Consider the following 23156-nt stretch of genomic DNA (forward strand, 5'->3'; position numbering starts at 1 on the left):
TGCATGTCATCACGCAGTCACACAACTCGTCGTGGAAAAAAAAACATATCAACACGGAACACTAGCAATTAGCAAAGTTGTGTTTAAGCTCTTCTTTTCTCTTTAAAACGGTCGGCGACGCGTTAGCAGCGATACACGCAGCAAAGGCGTGTGTGTGTGTGTGTGTGTGTGTGTGTGTGTGTGTGTGTCGCGCGCGCGCCTCCCAGTCCACCACTCTTCGTCTCCAGTATCCGCTCTCTGATGCCCAATACACGGCCACACAAGCATTTGGAAGTCGGCGTGTCTCCCACACAAACGACGGCTGTTTCCTTGGATTCACAGCCGAGAATATGAACGTGAAGCCGGGATGAATGAATGAGAAGACACCGCTGAGTACCGAAATTAAGTCGGGAGGTCACAACATTTCGTCAGCACCGTAGAGCCGAATTTAGTCGGTTGACGCCCCCCCCCGAACCGGGGGATGCGAACCATATTTGGGTTCGCCTACTGCCGAACCGAAATTAGTTAGGCTCCTTATAACGGTATGGATCGACCCTAAGTCATTGAGAGTCCAATTTCTGGGATACTAGTGTAAATTATTTTGAAATAAGTCAATTTGAAAGCCAGCAGGCTGGCTCTATTAGCTCAGAGGTAAAAATGTCAGTACTTATGTGAGGTACCCAAGTTCAAATCTAGGATAGAACAAGTTACATAGTGTAGCTTTAAGTTACAGGTCTTTCTATTACATTGGTCTTAGTGACAAGTGGCATTGAACATGTTGTATTTTACAGAATTGCTTCTGTAAGAAAGTAACAAGTGGCATTGAACATGTTGTATTTTACAGAATTGCTTCTGTAAGAAAGTAACAAGTGGCATTGAATATGTTGTATTTTACAGAATTGCTTCTGTAAGAAAGTTTACAAAATATGAAAGTATAACTACATTTAAATATGTACATCATGAGCAATTAACTCAAAATCATCCAAATTTAAATGTCTTCCTTATTAACAAACAGCATTTCCACAATATCAATAAGACAATATTTTTGTATAGTGTATAATATGTTTACACATCAACAAGATTTACAATCATGTGGTCGCCAGATTCTAATACATCACACTTGAATCGCACAATGTGTGCTGAGCCATTTTGTACTCTTTGGATAATGTCCTTCATATTACACAAGACAGTGAAAGTATAATCTCAAATTGTGTCAAAGAATCTTGCGTTAAGCACATTCTCTCCAACATACTCAGTAGAAGTAGGGCTGTCACGATTATGACATTTTACATGACGATACATTTTCACTCAAATAATTGCGACTAACGATTTAATTGTGTTTTTGTTGACAATTACATTTCTGTTTGGCTTGTAGGCTTTGACGTTGCGCATGGCAGATATGACACATAACCTAAATATACAAAGAAATGAAGGACATATTTGACAACTTTACACTTTAAAAAGAACATTGATAGTGGAAATAGCCGATCTACAAGCTCACAACGCGTCGCGATGCGAAGCGTTGTGAGCTTGTAGATCTGCTATTTCCACTATTTTTTTAATGTTTGAACATATATAAACATTTTTCAACATGTAAACGATGATGACGATTATCCCAAAATAATTGTGATGATGTCAAATAATTTGCGATTAGAAGATTATGTAATAATTGTGACAGCCCTGAGTAGAAGGTGATGGCAATGGTAGAAAAAACATAAATAAAGTGCCAAACACTGAATCGCACTCCGTTCTCCTCTTGGCCAGAAATGTTCAGGTCCAGCGACACTTTTTGTGCTGGTAATCCTCTGGCTCAGAACAGCAGCTCTCATAGTCACTACTGGAGGGAGAGGGAGTGCGGCGGCAGACGCAGGCCTGAGCCTCGGGTGAGAGCGCGCAGGGGCACTGAAATGGGACCGGGTTGGGGACTGGGCTGGTACAGGGGCTCGGGGAGGCCCAGGCACTGCGAGGGGATACAGGCCTGGAGATGGGACCCGGACTCATCTCCTCGTGCATAAGCTCCTCAGACGAGTCTCTGGGCTGCTCCGAGTGTTCCGAGTCGTCGCGGAGGGTGAACACCCAGCCGAGCCGCGCGCGCAGGACGTTGCTCAGGCCGGGCGGCACGTTCAGGGCGCCCAGGATGTCGGGGCAGTCGGGCAGCTGGCGCCGCAGCCGAGCACAGCAGAGGTACTGCAGGGAGGTGGGCGCGTGGCGAGCGCGGATGACCTTCATGCTGCTCTTGGCCGCCGTCGAGCAAACCATGGGGTAGAACTTCTTGTTCTGGAGTCTGGTGGCGACCACGCCTGGGGAGGTGGAGGGGATGAGGGGAGTCATGTTGGGATACTGGTTCAGGTTCAGGTTCAGTTTTATTGTCACACGTATCCATACAGGTACAGATACAATGAAATGCTTGTGCCAGGAGCACTCTCAGCCTTATTACACAAAGACATGGTCACAGTGACCGACAAGAGTGTGGACCCACATATCACACAAGACAAGTCCCAACAACGACAATACCATACAGTGTAACAGTGTACAGTTTAAAAATGCGTACAGTGCCCATGTTTACCTACGTTTCACTTTCATCCCTTCGTTGAGCAACCTGACTGCCTGGGCAAAAAAACGATTACTGAAACAAGTGGTGTGCGATTTGATGCTCTGGTAAAAAAATTTGGATGGGAGGAGTGAGAACAGGGAATGGGCAGGATGGCTGCTATCTTCCATGGTATGCTGAGTCTTTTTCTTGCAGCGTGTGGTACTGGAGGTAGGGGTGGGTCATATGATGATAAATATCGTTGAGACGATGTCTCCACGATATGCCCTTTCAGAGATATCGCATAGATCGTGATACAACGAGGAAGCCTTGTTGAATTGTTAATGCAGAGATTCATTGCCGAATTCATTTAAACCTGCATTTTGGTCTAAATCAGTAGTTCTCAAACTTTAAAATGTCAAGGTCTCGCCTTAACTCTGACAGTATACAAATAAAACCAAATGGAACCGTAAGGGTAAATTTGGTTTCATTAGTATACTGTCAGAGTTACATACTTGTAAGGGTCCATTTAGACCTCCCAAAAGGAACCCAGAGAGTCCCTGGACCCCACTTTGAGGACCACTGGTCTAAATGGTCTGTTACTCCTTTTTCATTTAGTTTGTGTTACCTTGTAGGTGGTTGTACTGTTAAGTAACTTGAAACATAAGCATAAAAACCAACATGAAAAATAATCGCGATAAGATCATGTATCGTGACACCACTTGGAAAAATATCATGATATTGTATTTTTCCATATCGCCCACCCCTAACTGGAGGTATTCAATGGAAACAGCCAGATGGCTAAATGTAGCTTTTACAATAATGACAAAAATTTAGTGTTGCTAATCAGGCCTCATGAAACGGCAGAGACACCTCATGAAACGGCAGGGACACTCACCTAGGCGGCAGCGATTCTTATAGAAGGTCAGGGTGTTGTTCCACGTGTCCAGGTGCAGCCCTATGATAGAGCCCTGTCCAAATCTTGACGAGAATTTCACCGTTTCCCCTTTGTGGTGGAGCAGACCTTAAAATGAGTGACATACAAGTAAGTTAAAGGGATATTCCACTTTCAAAAAAAACGTTTGGTCATTTTATCATCTAATCAGGCTTTTATGAACACCCTGGACAGTTTTTAATTTGCTTGATTCAATATTTAGATATTTGATGTAAATGCTATCAATCCTCCTCCTCCAGGGCTTCTCCCCATACACACCCATTGTAACTTCAAACTCCATTTTAACCATGATAGATTCATTAAAAACACCCATTAACTTTTCTGGTGACTCATACTACCCTCCTAATACGTGAGCGAGTTGGCTGTAGATGGAAAAAGAACTCATCAAGTACAGTGCAAATCAGGTCTGTTTTACTACTCTTGTTTTATTGAACTGAACTGTAAGAAACATCAAAATTCATACTGTTATGCTATGATGTTTTCTAATAAAACTTGAACTTGAACTAAGCATAGTGAAGTGATATTAATGTAGTGATATTGATGAATTCCAAATATTATCAGATTAGGCACCCCTTTTGGGAAACCCTGTCATAGAGTGTTTCTGAAACTCTGACCCTGCTCACCTGAGTAGGAGAGTCCCCAGCTAGCCTCGTCGTGGCCCAGCATGCTGCAGAAGCTATGCATGAACTTCTCCAGGTTCACCTCTGAGGTTCCAATGCCAACCATCTACAAAGTTAGATCAGAACCCACAGTGAAAACATTATACAACACTAGAGAGGTGGGCAAATCTGTACCGGGAGGCACACTCCAATAATAATACTTCAACATCAAACTGCCGGTAGCTTGCTCTCTCTCGGTCTCCCTCTCCCTCTGTGTCTGGTGTGCGTGCACACGCATCATGTGGAACAGACAGATGTAGCGATCTTTATCAACTTGACCAATGAGACCAATACTGCTTCGCAACAACAATGTTTTTACATGCACAGATGATCAGCTACAACCAATTTGTTAAATGGCTGCAGCCAAAGCGAAGAGCAAATCGGCATAGAGTAGATATACCTTGTGCCCAATTGGCTAGTAACCTGGAGTCTTTGAGTATTTTGACCCGATTCTATGAGTGTCTTCTAAATCCTAAGGTTTTTCTTTTTTTCTTTTTTGGGTTCTCAAACTTTTTCATGTGAAGGACCCCTAGAATTATATATTATATATATTTGGCCACCGACCCCTGTCTCCAAATATCAGGGACCCCCCAGAAGCAAATATTTGAGTTACAAATGTTCACTTTAAAAAAAGATATATTCAAAGGTTTGCTCACAGTGTGGCACTCGGTGCCGCACTGTGAGCTTGTATATCTGCTATTTTTCAATGGCTAAAGTATTAAATAATTCTAGGGTTAAGTGTTAAATGTGAACACTAGGGGGTGCCAATTGCCATCCCCTGATGACCCAAATGATTATAAATTCCCTAAAATAACAGTGGTTGATTTGAAAAATATTATGGAATTGACCTACTGGCAGAGTGCATATTCAATCTGCTGATTGGTGTAGTGGTTTGCGAGATAGATTAGTCCGCAGACAGGCACACACACACAATTTGATCAATAGTTTTGATCAATCCATAATTCCTTTCAATCATAATTCAAGTTGTAGGCATTAGTACACAGTAGCATTTAAAAGAGTAGGTCACCCCCAAAATGGCCATGCATTTGGGTCCCCATCCAGAATAAATGGGGGTAAATTTACTATAATACATATACATGTTTTGTCTTAGGAATGCAACGAATACAAACAAATATTATTGAACTCAAGTCTCTATGGCATGACTAATCAATAGAAAAAAAAATGTCATTTTGGGGGTGAACTACTCTTTTAAGCCCAATTTAGTTTAAGCACAGAGTATTCTAGTTAATACAGCACTCTGCTATAGACAGGCTCTGTTACATGTACAGTACTTAGTACTTACCATATCAGTTCCATAGACAGGAGAGGTCATCTTGATTTCCCAGAAGTGGTGACCATCACCCAATTCTTTGATGCCACGTATGGCTGCCGTGCCACAGCTGTAGTCTGAGTGAAAGCTCACCTTCCTGTTGTCCGAGCTCAGAGAGAGCCCAGGGAACAAGCAGCAATCTTCCCACACCCAGTCAAAATCTGAGGAAGCAGTGGACAACACTTTCTTACACTTAACTGTATGGGTATGAGGGTATCTACGTTTTAGCCGCTAACCCATTTAGAACGGGTACACATTATAGTGTATTATTATTTTATGCTTTAACTATTGAAAAATAGCAGATCTACAAGCTCACAGCGCAGCACTGAGTGCCGCGCTGCGAGCTTGTAGATTTGCTATTTTTGAAAAATCATGAAAATTAGAATTTTGAGTGTCTTTTGAATCCTTCTAAGGTTTTTTTGAAAAACCTATGTTTCTATGTCAGCAATCTGGCAAGCCATCGTCAAAGAAAAGGTCCTTTTCACTTAACTGGAGCTCAGTTAGTCTGTTCTTGAGAGACTACTATGTCAGTGGTGCTCAAACCTTTTCATGTGAAGGACCCCTAAAATGATATGTATTTGGCCACGGACCCCCATCTCAAAATATTTAGTTCCAGGGACCACCCAGAAGCAAAATTGTAGTTACAAATGTTCGCTTTAAAAATACATACTTCAAAGATTTGCACATATTTTCACAACTTTTTCAAAAATAGCAGATCTACAAGCTCGCAGTGCGGCACTCGGTGCCGCGCTGTGAGCTTGTATATCTGCTATTTTTCAATAGTTAAAGCACTCAATAATTCTAGGCCTTAACTTCATCTAAATTGTTAATTAAGCAGCAGTGGTCCATTTCACTGGGGCTATAGTCACCACCAATTCGGACAGTTGTATTGATGTTGCATTGATATTAGGGATGGGACGATATGAACATTTCATATCGCGATTATTGTGACAAAATAAATCGCGATTTACGATATTATTGCGATAATCAAAATCCATTATCCTGGGGCGGAACATTTGCCAAAAAATAGCAGATGTAGATCAGATTGTAGATCGGCAATTTTTTGGGCAGATTCATTTGATAGAAAGTGAAAAAAAGGTACTTATATCGTATATATAAGTACCTTTTAACAATTATAGAGGGTTTAAGTGGTACCAGATATGCAGCTCAGCGAATTAAAGGTGAATTGATTCCAGTGCATGACAGAGGATGATAAATTAAATCTCCACGATAAACGATAATATTGCTTATCGTCCCATCCCTAATTGATATTGATCAATATTTAGTTTACTGTCAATATTCCAGGATGACCTCCCACTTGGGTAATGACGCCCCCTGGCGATCATTCAGAGAAACTACTTCAGCTCCCGTACTAACGTAGGTAGGAAGGGCCTGTCACTCAAACCGGAGTGACCCGCCTCCAGGCTATATAAGCCCCCGGAGGCGGAAGTAACATCCTCTTTTCACTCTCTGCGATATCACATTCAGATAAGTTGAAACTCAGCCTTTGTATTATTATTCTTCGCGCATTAGCCTAAAGCGGTGGCATTAGGAGTCGCCCACTGGCGAGTGTTGAATTAACCCGTACTTAAGAATACTTATTCTTGTTCCGTCCTAAATCGACGGTTATTTCCTTTTATAACAAAGGATTATTACTGCTTGTTCAGGCCTCCGCCGAAGCAAGCGTGGCATAGCATTAGCCGTTAGCTTGTTAGCTCGTCTGCTATTGTTAACGTTAGCTACACTGCTCACCGCTTGTTCAGGCCCTGCCCGAATCAAGCGTGGCCTAGCCTTAGCCGTTAGCTTGTTAGCTCGTCTGCTTCTGGTTAACTCTATCTACAGTGCTTCGCCATGGATCCTCTGGCCTTCCTGCCGAGGCAATGTCCAGGCTGTCCAGGACTCATCGACGGACAGGATCTTCACCATCTCTGTGTCGGCTGCATGGGCGTTGCACACGCCTTCTCTGCACTGAGTCCTCAGGGGAGAGCAGGACCTTTCTGTGACTGCTGCGTGGCCTACGACCACGATGTACTGATACACCGGTTCTTCCTAGCCAGGGCAGGCCTCGGGGCCTGCGCTCCACCAGGTGGGTCCACTGCTCTCAACCCCACAGCCCAGTCTTTCCTTCCCCAGGCGGCCCGCACCGTTGGTCAAGGTGCGGCGCTGCCTTCCGGAGATCCGCTTGACAACCAGCGCGCCATTCCAAGTCAAGATGGCGCCGTGCTACATGAGACACCGCCTGCCGCGCAACCGACCGCAGCTAGCTCCACTGTCACTGGAGCTGGCGGGTCTGGTGAAGTCGCCGCTAAGAAGGCGACCAAGAAGGCTAACACCCAGACGAAATCTCCGGTAGCCTTTTCCCCTTCGGGCGCGGTGCCCAAAAAGAAACGCTTGGATGTGACCGTCGGGGACGTCCCCCTCGACGTGAGCATCACCAAAACAGTCCAGACCTTCAGGCGAGAGTCGGACCTGAGCTCCGGTCAGAGAGAGGGTTCTGGTTCTGAATACTCTGGATACACGGCCGAGGAGGAGGAGGACTCCGTCGAGGACGAGGGTTCTCGACTCACGGTCACTGTGAAAGGTAATGCCCCTGCGGCTCCAGCACGTCAACTGGACGCCGCAGGGAGCTCCCAGGCCTCCTCAGGCACCACTGCCCCTCCACCCGCCAGTCAAGCGAGTGAAGCGGGAGCAGAGGACGTCGATTCTGCAGCAGAAATGCTGGATCATCTCACAGTCTACATGAGAGCTCTGGCCAGAGTTGGAGAGGAGTTGCCACCTCCTCTCCCCTCTGAAGAGGCAGAGGATGATGATGAAATGCCCGGGCAGGAGCCTTCGGTTCCCGCCCCGTATGTCCTCTCCAGGCTGCCGCTGGTGAAAGGTTTCACCAAGGCCCTCCATTCCTCATGGAAGACACATAAAGACCCCAGGAAGCTGCCTTTCTCTGTGCTGGATTTGGTGGGCGGTGCGGAGGCAGGCATGTCCACCTGCCCTAACCTGGACCACCTGTTGGCACAATCTTTTCTGAGTTCCGTCAGACCCCAGTACAAAGATGTAGGCACGGCTAAAAACGGGCCGTTTGTTGGCCCCGTCGGCACCAACCCGCCGGGGTTCACTGTCCTGGAGGACAAGCTGCAGTCGGACAGGGCTCGTAACGCCTACCGGTCCGCTGCTCTGGCCGCTAAGGACCTAAATCTGATCCAGCTCTTGCTCGCTTCCACCAAGGACCTGGTCAAAGGTCTGCCCACGGGGGAGCACACAGCTGAACTGAACACTCTATTTGACATCATGCTGAAGGTCAATTGGCATGCGGTTAAGTGGATGGGCAGGTCCATGGACTACAACCTCCAGTCTGAGAGAGCCCGCTGGCTCGACTATGTCGACCTCGAGCCTAAGAGGGACGTGGGCGAGAAGCCTCTAGGTCCTCGCGGGGAGATGTACAAGTCTCTCATAAATATGGAGAACAGTCCCACCACCCTCATGGGTGGGGGCTTGGAGCTGCTGCAGGGTAGAGTTACCTTCTTCAAGGCGGCTAAGGACATCGTCGAGTCCACCACAGTGCCACAGGATGAACCGCAGCAAGCTAGGAGGACGTCCCGCTCCTCCCGCGCCAAGGAAAGGGGCCGCTCTGCTTCTTTTAAGAAGCACTCGTCTTCCTCCAGGGGAGCCTCTGCAGCCAGGGCGCCTGACAGGCCCCGCACCAAGGCTGTGGTTCCCGAGCGCGCTCAGCCGCGCCGCCCGTCCAAGGATGGCAGGCAGCAGTCTTCATACCGCGGTGGCCGCGGTAGGGGACAGCGCAAATGACACTCTGAAGAGGGGAATTGTGCTGGGGCGGGGGTCCGAGGTTTCTCTCGGTCCCCCTCCCCCCAAACGAGGGCGTTTTTCGGTACCCCGTGTCGGGGAAATGAAAATGTTAATTTTGATGCCTCCTGTGTCGGCAATAAACATGTTGAAAGAACAAAGTCTGTCTCTGTCCAACTCTCTCGCACTAGCACAGACGACCCCATCGTGCATGCCTCCTGTAGTAATGATGAAGTCCTGTCAGGACTCGATAATCAATCACAGGTTTTATCAGAAACCAGTAATGTTAATGTCAAACAATTATGTGGTTCCTCAAGCGCGCGAGTGGGATATCCCTCGCGTCGACAATATGAATCCTTTATGCATGCCTCCTGTAAGAATGATGGAGTCCCGTCAGGACTCTTTAATCAGTCAGAGGTTTTATCAACAACCAGTAATGTTAACGTCAAACAATTATATGGTTCCTCATGCGCGCGAGTGGATTTTCCCTCGCGTGAGCGATGCTATGAATTTAACCTTGAGTCAGAAATTCTGTCGGCCTACTATGAGCCCGGGTCAAGGGACAAGCATAAAGGCCTTAGAGCAGGTATTAAACGTAAAAGTTCCTCTCCTGTCAGGGGAGAATGCTTTAGTTGTGGGCGAGTCTGTTTATCAGTCGAATCGCTTTGCTCTTCCTGTCGCTCTATCGAGCCAAAACCGAACGCTTCCGGTTTCACCGGATACGGATTCGCTAGCTCCCCGCTTCCGGTCCGGCCGCAAAAGAGCTCCGCTAGTCAAGCGGTACAATCGGAAGGTGTTCCCACCTTGCGGCCTATTGAACCCCTGCGCTCCGCATCCGGGTGTTCCGGATACGGATACGCAGGTTCCCCACTTCCGGTCCCGCCGCAAAATAGCTCCGCTAGTCAAGCGGTACAACCAGAAGGTGTTTCCGCCATGCGGCCTATTGAACCCTTGCGCTCCGCATCCGGTCGTTCCGGATACGGATACGCAGGTTCCCCACTTCCGGTCCGGCCGCCAAAAAGCTCCGCCGTCACGGAAGCACAGTGGTGGGGTTTCTCTCGCTCAAAACACGCTAGCACGCTGTGCGCGCCAGTGGAAGTTATGCAACCCGAGCCATTGGGTATTTCGAACGATAACCAGGGGTTACAGGTTACAGTTCGCAGACATACCCCCGCTTTCGAGCAGGGTTATTCATACCAGAGCACGTGGTTTAAAAGCAAGTCTTTTGAGAGAAGAGATCAGCTCATTGCTAAGCAAGGGTGCTATAGTGGAGCTGGACAGGACCCAATCCCGCATGGGATTTTGGAGCCGTTATTTCCTGGTGCCCAAAAAGGGGGGGGGGCTACGTCCCATCCTGGACCTAAAGGCACTAAACGTGTACCTGAAGAAGTACGTTTTCAGGATGCTAACAGTACCCACCATGTTACGGTCGGTCAGGCAAGGGGATTTCCACTGTTCAGTGGATCTGAAGGATGCTTATCAGCACGTCCAGATTTATCCCCCACACAGGAAATTCCTTCGGTTCGCCTTCGAGGGTCGCCTGTACGAGTATACAGTACTCCCTTTCGGTCTGTCACTGAGCCCGAGGGTTTTCGTGAAAGTGACCGAAGCAGCCATCGCCCCGCTGAGACGGCAGGGCGTCAGGTTGGCGACGTACATCGACGATTGGATGATTTCAGCGAGCTCCGCCCACGAAGTGGCGCGTCACACACAAGTGGTTTTGGCTCACCTGAAGGCCTTAGGTTTCATAGTCAACCACGGCAAGAGCATGCTGACTCCAGCAAGTCGTCTTACATTCATTGGGGTCCTTCTGGACTCATCCGACATGTCGGCCCGTCTCTCAGAGGAGAGGGTGGACAGGTTTCGGGAATGTCTCGACTCCTTTCAAGTGGGCCAGGAGGTCACTTACAGGAGTTGCATGGTACTGACGGGAATGATGGCTTCCGCAGTACATCTGTTGCGTTTGGGCAGGTTTCATATGAGACCTTTTCAAAGATGGATGTTATCCCTCGGGATCCCGCCCTCCTTGAAGTACAAGAAGGTTACGGTTTCCCCTTCCTGCGCGATCGCCCTGTCTCCGTGGCTGGTGGAGGGGTTCCTCACCAGCGGAGTCTCGATTGGCGAGGTGGTTTCCCACAAGTCGATCACGACAGACGCCAGTCTCAGTGGATGGGGAGCCACTTTCGAGGGGCGCACAGCGCAGGGGCTTTGGCCTCTGGAGATGAGGGGTCGTCACATCAACTATTTGGAGTTGATGGCTATACTCCTGGCGCTCAAGCATTTCGAGCCTTGGATTTTGCATTGTCACGTCCTGGTCAGGACAGACAATACGACGGCCATGTTTTATGTCAACAAACAGGGGGGCCTGTCGTCGTTGCCACTGGACCGTCTGGCTCGAGAATTGACGGTTTGGTGCTTGTCGCGCCTCAAGTCGATCAGGGCCTCACACGTCCCAGGTCTCCTCAACAGCGGAGCAGATCTCCTGTCCAGGGGAGGTCCTCGCTACGAGGATTGGTCTCTCCACCCCAGGGTGGTGAGCCAGATTTTCGCAAGTTTGGTCAGCCAGTGGCGGACCTGTTTGCGTCAGCGGAGAATACGAAGTGTCCGTTGTTCTTCGCGGTGAAGGGCAGTCCTCCCTTGGGGTTGGACGCCTTAGCGCACACGTGGCCGAGAGGTCTACTGTACGCGTTTCCCCCCTTCGACTTAATCCGACCCACTCTGGAGAGAGTCAGGAGGTTCGGTCTGGAGATGCTCCTGGTGGCTCCCTACAAGGGCACGTGGAGATCGGCGATCGCCCCTCTCCTTTGCGAACCGGGTTGGCAGCTGCCTCAGTGCAGGGACCTGTTGAGTCAGGCCAGGGGGGAGATCTTCCACCAAGGCCTGCAGGTCCTAGACCTGTGGGTTTGGCACGTGAAAGGTTAAACCTGCTGGCAGCCGGTTTTTCTTCTGAAGTGGTTGATACCATTCAGAGTGCTAAGGCGCCCTCTACGAGGGCGTCTTATGATGGAAGGTGGAATGCCTTTGAGGACTGGTGCGAGTCGCGTGTTCCACCTGTGGTGGCTCATGTGGCGTCAGCCCAGGAAATTCTGGAATTTATGCAGAACCGCTTGAGAAGTGGTCTAGCATTTTCTACCCTTAGGGGGTATTTGGCGGCTATTAATGCCTGTCACCTGGGGGTGGCGGGCAAGGCACCTTCTAAAGTCCCGGAGGTCATCAAGTTCATGCAAGGAGTTGAACGTTTGAGGCCGGTGACTAGGTCTTTGTTCCCAGTTTGGGATCTGCAGGTGGTTCTAGGGGGCCTATGTCGGGCTCCCTTTGAGCCGCTTGTAGGGATGCCTTTGAAACTTTTGAGTTTCAAGACGGCTCTTTTGCTGGCTTTGGCCACGGCTAAAAGAGTTGGTGACCTGCAAGCTCTCTCGGTGTCTGCGGAGTGCATGCAGTTTATGAACAATGATCTCAAGGTGTTGCTCAAGCCTCATCTTAAGTTTGTTCCTAAGAACATGGTGGTCCCTAAGGAGCCTGTTGTTCTTCTGGCTTTTCATCCTCCTCCGTTTGTCTCGGCGGAGGATGAGCGGCTGAATTGCCTTTGTCCTGTCAGGGCATTGAAGGCCTACTGTGACAGGACTGCTGGTTCTAGAGCTTCTTCTCAGCTCTTTGTAGAAATGGGCAATGTTCTTGTCAGAAAGCCGGTGTCTAGACCCACTCTTTCGAGGTGGATTGTGGATGCTATTAGGCTGGCTTACTCTAGTGCGGGTGTGGAAGTGCCGGCGGCACTTAAAGCCCATAGCACTAGAGGTGTGGCTACTTCGTGGGCACTGGCAAAGGGAGTCTCCGTTCAGGAGATTTGTGTTTCGGCGAATTGGTCTTCGCCTTCTACCTTTGCAGCCTACTATCACCTGGATATCGAATCCTCTTCGCTAGCGCATTCGGTTCTGGGTGCAGTTGCCTCCTCTACGTCATAGAGGAGTCGGATCTTCCCCTCCCACAGGTGGGCATGTAGCCACCTGGGGTATTTTGGGGGGGACCCTGTGTTTTCCTTATATAGTGTGTCTTACTTATAAGGCGGACTTGTCCTTTTCATTTAGTTGAATGAGGCGGACTTCGGTCTGTCAGGGTCTCTCCTTATTTTCTCATGCCTTCACACCCAGGTCCGGTGGGCCTGGGACCTTCTGGGTGATGGGTCACGCCCGTTTGGGCTGTGCTCACCCGTATGAGGGGTGTGTGGGGGTATGAGAGTAGGTTGTGGCTTAGAGGGGAGTTTAAGAATCCCAAGTGGGAGGTCATCCTGGAATATTGACAGTAAACGGTAGGTTCCGTACGGAACCATTGTTTACTTAGATATGGAAGGATGACCTCCCACGTAATGCCCCTCTGTTTCACTGAATGTGGCAGAGAGTGGTATTAAGAGGATGTTACTTCCGCCTCCGGGGGCTTATATAGCCTGGAGGCGGGTCACTCCGGTTTGAGTGACAGGCCCTTCCTACCTACGTTAGTACGGGAGCTGAAGTAGTTTCTCTGAATGATCGCCAGGGGGCGTCATTACCCAAGTGGGAGGTCATCCTTCCATATCTAAGTAAACAATGGTTCCGTACGGAACCTACCGTTACCCTTCTATCATTATATTCTATCATTATATATGTTAATCGATACATAGGAATGGATATATTGATATTACAAAGGCATTTAATAGTCAAATGCCAAGATCCGTAAGTTAAGTATGAATAAGGAAAGCACTTGCAGTATAAAATGTATTGTGCCAATAAGTTGTGCCAAGCTATAGTTGCACCGTCAGGTCGCAAGTTACTATGAAAAGCTCCACTGGCTGGCCCCTGATTTCTCACATCCTCTTCTAGAGCCACCATCAGGCCGATAACACATTTTTGGACACGGTTCCTACAGATTTTGGCCTAAAATCACGCAAAGCGGTACACAGTATCGCTAAAGTCATGTCATCAACATGGATCTGACCCATTTCCCATATTCCTTCTTGATTGGCTACGACCGCCTTCTCAAGTTTGTGTATGCGACATGGTGGTCGCTTATCTCCCGATTAGGGAGTCTTACTGGTGTTACAATTTTTCAGCTGTGCTCACCAGTGTTGATTTCGTCGACTAAAACTATGACTAAAAATGTTTGTCGACTGTGTTTTTTTCACCGACGAAAACGAAATAAAAACGGAAATAAAAACTAAGCTGTGATGACTAAAACTAAGACTAATTATATTGACAATTTCGTCAACAAAATAAAAACTAGACTAAAACGTTAGGGAGGGACTAGTGTTACGCGTTGTGAGCTTGTAGATCGGCTATTTTCAGCACGCAACCAAGTGTAAAATCAGTCATTACGATGCCATCAAGGCCTGCCAAAATACATTTCAGTCCACTAAATCAACTGTAGATTCAGTCGCTTAAAAACTCATGATATTTAGTCGACTAAAACTAGACTAAAACTAAAACTTTTCAGGTGACTAAATTATGACTAACACTAAAAGACATTTTATTCAAAAGACTATGACTAAAACTAAATCAAAATCTGCTGTCAAAAACAACACTGGTGCTCACCCTGGTCCTCCTCCCCACAGAGGCACTCGTTGACAGGGTTGAAGCCCAGTTGCTGAGCCAAAGGGCTGGGCTCCTCTGGAAGGACACACTGGCAGAAGGATTCCCCCACCACCATCAGTTCAGGGACAGCGTAATCCACCTCAGAGTATTCAGGGTCCTCTACCTCCGAGTCCTCCGAGTCCAAATCGCCACACTGGTTGACAAACAGAACAGAATATATTAGTAAGACATCCCAATTCTTGGCCATCTGGCCAGTGATGTATATCGGACCAGTTACCCATATATGGAGACCCCTGCATGATAGTCAACACTGTGATGTCAGAACACGCCCATATATGGGTATTACCAAATATGGGCATTCCCAGATATGTGCTTAATATTGATGACATCAGGACAGGGATCTCCATATATGGGGAATAAAACGGACAAGGACGTAATTAATTTGCAAGTGTGACTCGTAATGACATCAGCGATCTTCATATATGGGCATAAAAGGGATATCAAGCCAGAGAGTGATGTCAGAGCAGCAAACACATTCTGTTAAGAGTGGTTCTGCTGACATCACAGTGACATCAGAGCATGATGTCAGAGCGACAAACCCATAGAACCACAGTGTCAGGCGTGAGTGACGTACAGACAGAAAGACAGAGATATGCGGACAAGATGTGCTGGTTTTCATAGTAAACTTGCGACCTACGGTCGCAAAAATACTACTCACAGGAAAGGTGACTGGTTGTGTAAGGCAGTGGTTCTCAACCTGTGGGCCGGGACCCCCAGATGATTAACTTAATGTGCAACATTGTGTTCTCACTCCACAGTAAACAAACCAACACAAAGTTTAAGTGTATAGAGGTTATCTGCACATTTCTAAAGGACAATTTAAGGACTTTTTAATACCTCTAGAATTGAAATTTAATCATTGGCCAAATTGTCAAATATTAGAGGTAGAAATTGTGAAAATAGCCGATCTACATACTCACAACGCCTTGCGTTGCGACGTGTTGTGAGCATGTAGATCTGCTATTTTCACAATAGTAGCCTACTGTGTTAGCCTATACAAAAATGTAATGCCTCAAATCTTAGTGCTTGTCAGGGTGGGGGGGTCCACAGTTATAATATGATTATGTTGGGGGTCACAGCCTGAAAAGGTTGAGAACCACTGGTCTAAGGGTACGACCTGCTGCATACCAGAAAATGATATTTTCTCTTTGCTTGAGATTAATACATTTTGTACACGTTCCCCTATACAAATATTAGTAATTGAAATCCAATAAGTGAAATTAGATGGTAAAGCACTACGAATGGATGGGAAGACTAGGGGCTGTATAACTTAAGTCCATTTACTTCTATTAAAAGGATTCCTGAATTTTCAAGTAGTTGCACATATTCTAGTTATTTATTTGAGAAGGTCATCATATCACGCATTATGCAAATATCTTTAAGAGCCTATGAGGCCTTTTCCCATAAAGTCCTCAGTGACTTGTGTGAAATGCCTTGTGTGCCAGGAAGTAAAAATAGATTTGGTCCAAAAATACAGACCCTCCCATGCCTTTGGGAGACCTCATATCTGACACACAGCCATTTTGAGAATGGAAAACTACTGGTAGCCTTGGGAATTGAGGTCACCTTCCAACTAGTGCTATATTTCTCTACGCAGGCTAGAGCAGGGTTTCCCAAAGTGGGTGCCACGATGTCAGTCCAGGGGTGCCGCAGAATAATTTGATGATATTTGGAATTCATCAATATCACTACATCAATATCACTTCACTATGCTTAGTAAAACAGACCTGATTTGCACCGTACTTGATGAGTTATCTTCGCTTCTACGGCCAACTCTTTCACAAAATAATTTATTTTGTGAAAGAGTTGGCTGATCTACAAGCTCACAACGCGTCACGTGAGCTTGTAGATCAGCTATTTTTGGTGAACCTTGCCTCCAGAATAGGGATGCTGGGGTTCAAGTGGTTAAACATCAAGTTATTTTCAGTCAGTTCTGATGGAAACGGATATTTCTCTGTGACACATATCGTATCTCAGGTGGAAAGATGTGCATATTTTTACATAGCGTAATATGATATAAGATTCTAAAAATGAACAGTATAATTCAGGGGTGCTGTGAATGTAAACGTTGTTTTCAGGGGTGCCCTGAGTCAAAAAAGTTTGAAAACCCCTGGTCTAGAAAACAAAAGCATTTATCGACTTAGGCCAGGGACGTGCAGAGAATGTTAGAGAGGCAGGGGCTGCCATTTCCAAAAGGGTCTTTTTATGAACATATTGAAATTAGCAGACCTCCAAGCTCAGTTGTGAGCTTGGAGGTCGGCTATTTTCGGTACTTGATAGCCTACCACACTAAACTAAGCATTAACACATTCAGTGCCACCTTTTCACCACTAGAGGGCGCCCAATGGCCATAGAATCCACCATAGACAAGCGTTGTATATGCACAAGCCGTGCGCAGCCATGACGTGCCTGAACACTTTCGTTTGTGTCATGAACAGGGACAGGATGAAGTTAGCTTGAAGTTAGCTATTGGCTACCAAGCATTTTAGAAGCCCTATTTTCGGCGATTTAGCCATGATTAAACCTTGCACACCTCATGGATATGCATGGAACAGAGAAAATGAGCTCTAAAGATCCTGGATTGCATTGGAGTGGATGGTAAATATCGGCGGCGCGACGCTCTCGCGGGCCGTGTAAACAGATGACGGCCGGCGGCCCGGCAAAAAAAAAAAAAAAAAAAAAAAACATTTTTTTTTTTTAAAGCCGAACTAGTTCGGGATCGGCACCCTGATAAGGTCCAAATAAAGCCGAACTAGTTCGGGATTGGCACAGTAAGAGTTAACAAGTGAATACTGGAGATGTGGAGTAATGGCATAGATTTCTACAGAGAGGGCAATTCTTTCAACATAAGAGTTCAGGAGAGTTTGGACAATTCTCTTGAATGCTGCCTTCAAAGAGGGCATTTACATTTCTTTAACCATAGTAAATTCTGCATTCATGGTCTGAAGAGGGCAGTTTTTTACAGATGGGTAAAAGGGCAGGGGCTCAAGCCCCCTTTGATGTCTATGTGTGCACGTGCCTGACTTAGGCGGCTATAGCTGCGTACCTCTTATAAAATTCCTCCCTTCTCACCTGTGTTATGTGATCCTGCCACTCAGATGATGCCGCGGCATCCGTCTCCCGCGTTGTCTCGGTCCACTCTTGGTGCATGAAGCGCCCATTCCTTACCCTCTCCACCATATCAGCCCTGTGGATGACAGGGAGGACGGGACAAGAGAACGTTAAAATCCTTAGTTTGAATGCATCACTTCTACGTATGGCAGCAGACAGCAGTCATCATTCTTTATTATGAGCAAATGCACAAGCAGCACATGGAATGGTGAGTTGAGAGATGAGCCATTTGCTAAATGTTTTTTTAACCATAGTGTAAATTAATATTTGTAAAATGAATTGCATTTCCAAATTATAAGAGGGCAGGGTAAATGCAATGTATGAATTAGAAATACAGCATAAGGATTGCTTTTCGAGAATACAAACCGCACACACACACACACGCGCGCATGCACACACACACACACACACACACACACGCACACGCACACGCACACGCACACACACACACACACACACACACACACAGGACTGGACAAATATCTCACTGTCTGTTCATGAGATATTTGAAAATGTACTATTATTTAGTATCATTAATGCTACATAGTTTTAATGATCATCAAACACTGTTCCACAAAATCAGCTTGATTCAAGTTGACTATGCTTTGTCATTGTTTTTCACCACGACCTAGTAAGAATATCCAGTCTCCCCAATCATCTTTACCTAGCAAGAAACTGCACAAACAGCCTTGAGAGGACAGCCACAGTCTGATCCTGGACCGCTAGCTTGCCTAGTGGCCCATATTCTATAGTTAGCAGCAGAAGGTGTACACGTGTTCACGTGCACTGACTCAACCTTTAAACCTGACCCTCTGCTTAGCCACTCTGGCAGGTGGCGCACTAGCTAGTAGCTAGCTACCTTACTGGGCTCGCAAATTAGCCTGAACAGCCTTGGCTATAAACCCTATACAATGCGACAGTTTTCATGTTTTTAATAAAAAAAAAAAAAAAAAAAAGTTTTGTTGTACTGTCCCTGTCAAATAAACTAGCTGGTCATATAGCAGTGTCAAATATGTCTGACAATGAATGGACCAATTGTCATGGCTTGGTGTGTGTGTGTGTGTGTGTGTGTGTGTGTGTGTGTGTGTGTGTGTGTGTGTGTGTGTGTGTGTGTGTGTGTGTGAGGGGGGGGGGGGGGCTACATGCAGGTGGGGGCATAAACATTAATTCTGGATGCTTTTCATTCAGGTGTTTCTTTGTGCCATTGTGAAGGCAGATATTAACACCTAAATGAAATGCACCCAGAATTAATGTTTTTACCTTCAGTTGCGTTCTTGCAAAACTTTTAATTTCCTTCCATTTTTCTCATACATTAATTGACACTGGGTGAAAGAAATGGGTTACAAAAATCGAAATATACGATCATTAGACTCACCCACCTGGCGGCTGGCACCTATCTCCCCGACTCCCAACCCAGTCAAAGTTCAGAATTTTAATTAATGTAGAACTATGTGCAGGATGTCATTTGCTGCAAATTAGGTGACTTAATTTAATTGCCCACGTTTAAAACAATATATGATTCTAAAACATAAATCTCCTCTCTCACACTTCTGCTAGTGTGCCAGTGATCACCCTCTCCTGTGCCAATGTTGGCACCTGTGCCTAAGGTTGTCTAACCCTGGTATACATGGATATACCCTTCACTTTCAAACAGCAAGTAAAAACATCAATCAAATGTTTAATACAATGGAAACCCTGACACTGAAATGGGAATCTATAAACTCATAGGGCTCTATTATGATCCAGGTCTTATGCCTTAACTTCTTTGCCTTTTCTTTACTATTTTGAAAAGCATTTTTAAATACTTCAAATGCTGATCTACATCTAGACGTTGTGAGCTTGCAGATCAGCTATTTGAAATATTAAAAATAATATGTCTATATAGTAAAAAAAAAAAAAAAGGCAAAAAAGTTAAGGCATAAGGCATAAGACCTGGATCATAATAGAGCCCATAGTGTCTGATGCAGAATTAGACTCTAAGCAAAGGTATTCATAATGTAGTGAAAGTATTGATAATGCTAATGTGGCAAACAGTTAATTTCCCACTGAGAAGTCATGCTGACCTGAGGGCGGAGTGGGTGCAGGTTATCGTTGCAAGTTTGCAGCCAAAGCCTGCACCACTCTAGGGATATGACGATATGAACATTTCATATCACGATTATTGTGACCAAAGAAATCACAATTTACGATAGTATCGCGATAATCAAAATATCCCCATATCCTGGGCGGAACATTTGCCAAAAAATAGCAGATCTACAAGCTCACAACGCGTCTCACTGCGGCGCGTTGTGAGCTTGTATATAGATCGGCTATTTTTTGGCAAAGAGATTTGGAGTGAATAAAAGAGTGTATCAAGTACGTATATTATAAGTACGTTTTACCAATAGAGCGTTCAAACGGTACCGGATAGGCCTATGCAGCTCGGAAAATAAAAGGTGAATTGATCCCAGTGCATGACGGAGGACGATTTCACAATAAATTAAATCTCCACGATATGATTATTGTGAGTGTTTTTTTTTAATCAAAATAAACGATAATATCACTTTGTTTGAGTTGATAGGCCTACTAAGTTAGTTCCACACAATCACGCTCCAGCTATAATATCGCAGCATACCACACAAGCCCAGCCTCGTGGTGGCATGTCTTTGTCAAGAGCCAAGCACCTTAGAAGCACCTGACTGCTTTACAAGCAGGTGCACCCGTCTCACTTTAATTGGTCTTTGGCCTACATGCAGGCTAAAGCAACAACATCACATGGGGAGCCAATGAGCCATAACAAACTATCCATGCAAATCAGTGCTCCAGTGCAGTGGTTCTCAAACTTGTTGGGCTTCGGTACCCCCTTTTCCTGATTGCTGAATTCAAGTACCCCCTTTAATCGACAACAACATTTTGATGAGGAAAATACTGACATCAAAAGTCAAATTTTTATGTCAATATGTTGAACTTAAAATTAAGTAGCAATTGTTTTCTATTCAGTAACGGCTGTGCTAGTAAAAAAAAGGACGTTCACATACATATGTCAATGTTTTATCATTAAACATAACAGTAAAATAAATGTTTCCACTTTCCATTTTCTCTCAAGTACCCCCTGTAGTGCCTCTGAGTACCTAGGGGTACACGTACCTCCATTTGAGAAACACTGCTCTAGTGCAGTGTTTCTCAAACCTCAAATGTCAAGGTATCCCCTTGACTCTGACAGTGTACAAATGGAACCAAATGTACCCGGTCCATTTCGTGCCATTTGTACTTGTACACTGTCAGAGTTGCAGGCTTGTAAGGGTCGATTTAGACCCTCCTAAAGGAACCCACAGTGTCCCTGGAATCCACTTTGAGAAACACTGCTCTAGTGCACAACAAGTTTTCAACCCTTTGCATAACAAGGTCCATTATTTGTTCGGCATTTGAGCCATTGACCACCATTTGATGACATTTAGCCTCTCAGACCTAAAACCTTTTGTTGTCATTGGACAGGATTTTGTCCACAATTCCATGCTGTATCGATGTTGGTACCATAGCCAAGGAGAGAGAACAGGCATACGTTGATCAAAATAACAATTCTCTAAATTGTGTGTAGACTTCTTGTAAATGAAGTAATGCAGATGTTTGACAATAATTTCACTCTTGAGAGCGTACAATGAAACCAAATGGACCCTTACTGGTCCATTTTGTTTCATTTTACACTATCAAAAGTTACAGATCTATAAGGGTCAATTTGGTTACCAACTATCCATCATTTAGCTGGGGACCACTTGGAACCCCCTCAAGGACCACTTGTGGTCCCTGGACCACTGGTGGTCCCCAGACCACCGGTGCTTTAATGTAAATGCAGTGCTGAAACATTGATGTGAATGTGTTCTTTGTGGTTTTGTCAAGGTGTATAAAACAAAATTAAGACAATATTCTGCTCCTGTCTCCGTTTATCATATATTGTTGTATGAACATTAGGCTTAAATATGATAATGCAAGGGAATGTTTGCACTAAAATATTTTACCCTAGTTCACAAAATTATCAATGAATGATATGACAGTGGTGGAATTAAGTAGCCTACATTTAAAGTACAATTTTGAGGTATTTGTACTTTACTTGAGTATTTCCAATTTCCAATACTTTTACTGCTACTCCACTATCTCGAATACAAATATTGTAGGCTACCTTTACATTTATTTGACAAGGCTACTATAGTCAGATTTAGATTTCTATTAGCCTACTAAACATGCATTAGTCCTATGTTTTGGCCATTTGAAAATAGCCGATCTACAAGCTCGTAGATCTGTTATTTTCAAAGGATTTGTATATAGCTTACATTTGAAAACGTGTGAAACAGGACATTCTGCATAAGGCCCATTCCCACTGGGCCAGATAACAGATAAAAAAAAATCTCTTTCTCCAGATATTTTTCCATTCAAAGTGGATGGTAGATACAGATAAAAAAAAGATGTGCCACAGATAAAAGTATCTGTGGCAAATATCTGTGGTAGATTATTTTTTTTTATCTGTATCTACCATCCACTTTGAAGGAAAAATATCTGGAGAAAGAGATTTTTTTTATCTGTTATCAGGCCCAGTGGGAATGGGCCTTTACTCTTTACTTTAAGTACATTTTGATACCGATACTTTTACTCAAGTACAATTTTTATTCCGGACTTCTGAAGAATGTATAGAATATTTCCTATATTGATAGCCTACTTTAATGTGAGTAGCCTACTTTTTCCACCATTGATAGCCTATTATGATATCAGTAAGCGTAGGCTATATTACAATGCAATAACTGTAGACCTATTTAGAGAAACAGTAGTGTAGTAGCCTATCTTCTTACCTTATGGCGGTCCGCTTAAAACCTGCCTTCAAATGGCTCATCTTGCATGTGATGTGAGCGTGTGTCAGAGTCAGACTGACTGGTCTGCATGGGACCTTGTGACAGGTGGAAGTGCGCTCCCTCTGGTCCAGATAGCTCTGCTCTGCTCTGCTCTGCTCTGCCTTTTGGTCAGCCAGACGGAAAGCCTGGTGAGGCGAGGTTAGCCCTAGAATGGAGAGTTGCGTCACTCCCGTTCACTTCATGGGGCCAGGTCTTCTACGCGCACATCTATTGGCGTATAGTGACAAACGGCCAACCGGAAGTTTACAAAATGCATTGAAGTCTATGAGGTGTAAAGTGACAATGAACCACGT

At 45.4% G+C, this 23156-nt stretch overlaps 1 protein-coding gene across 1 annotated transcript; it reads right to left on the bottom strand.

Moving 5' to 3' along the window:
* Positions 1–1710: 1710 nt before the first annotated feature.
* On the bottom strand, positions 1711–22873 carry LOC308303370 (SPRY domain-containing SOCS box protein 3-like). Its single transcript, XM_080747724.1, has 7 exons — positions 22804–22873; positions 17945–18059; positions 14813–15005; positions 5427–5614; positions 4088–4190; positions 3408–3533; positions 1711–2279 (listed from the first exon to the last, which is right to left on the bottom strand). Exons 1-7 carry the CDS (start codon positions 22842–22844, stop codon positions 1750–1752), a joined length of 1296 nt encoding a protein of 431 aa, XP_080603850.1. The 5' UTR covers positions 22845–22873; the 3' UTR covers positions 1711–1749.
* Positions 22874–23156: the final 283 nt, after the last annotated feature.

Source organism: Nannobrachium achirus, assembly GCF_963921795.1.
Source record: "Nannobrachium achirus genome assembly, chromosome: 18".
NCBI lineage: Eukaryota > Metazoa > Chordata > Actinopteri > Myctophiformes > Myctophidae > Nannobrachium > Nannobrachium achirus.

Excerpts from the sequence above, each read along its gene's own strand:
- LOC308303370 (XM_080747724.1), bottom strand. The coding sequence starts at position 22,844 with ATGAGCCATTTGAAGGCAGGTTTTAAGCGGACCGCCATAAG. Across the intron at positions 15,006-17,944 it reads GGCAGGATCACATAACACAG|TGTGGCGATTTGGACTCGGA; the intron begins GTGAGAAGGGAG and ends TTTGTCAACCAG. Across the intron at positions 3,534-4,087 it reads CTGGGGACTCTCCTACTCAG|GTCTGCTCCACCACAAAGGG; the intron begins GTGAGCAGGGTC and ends ACTCATTTTAAG.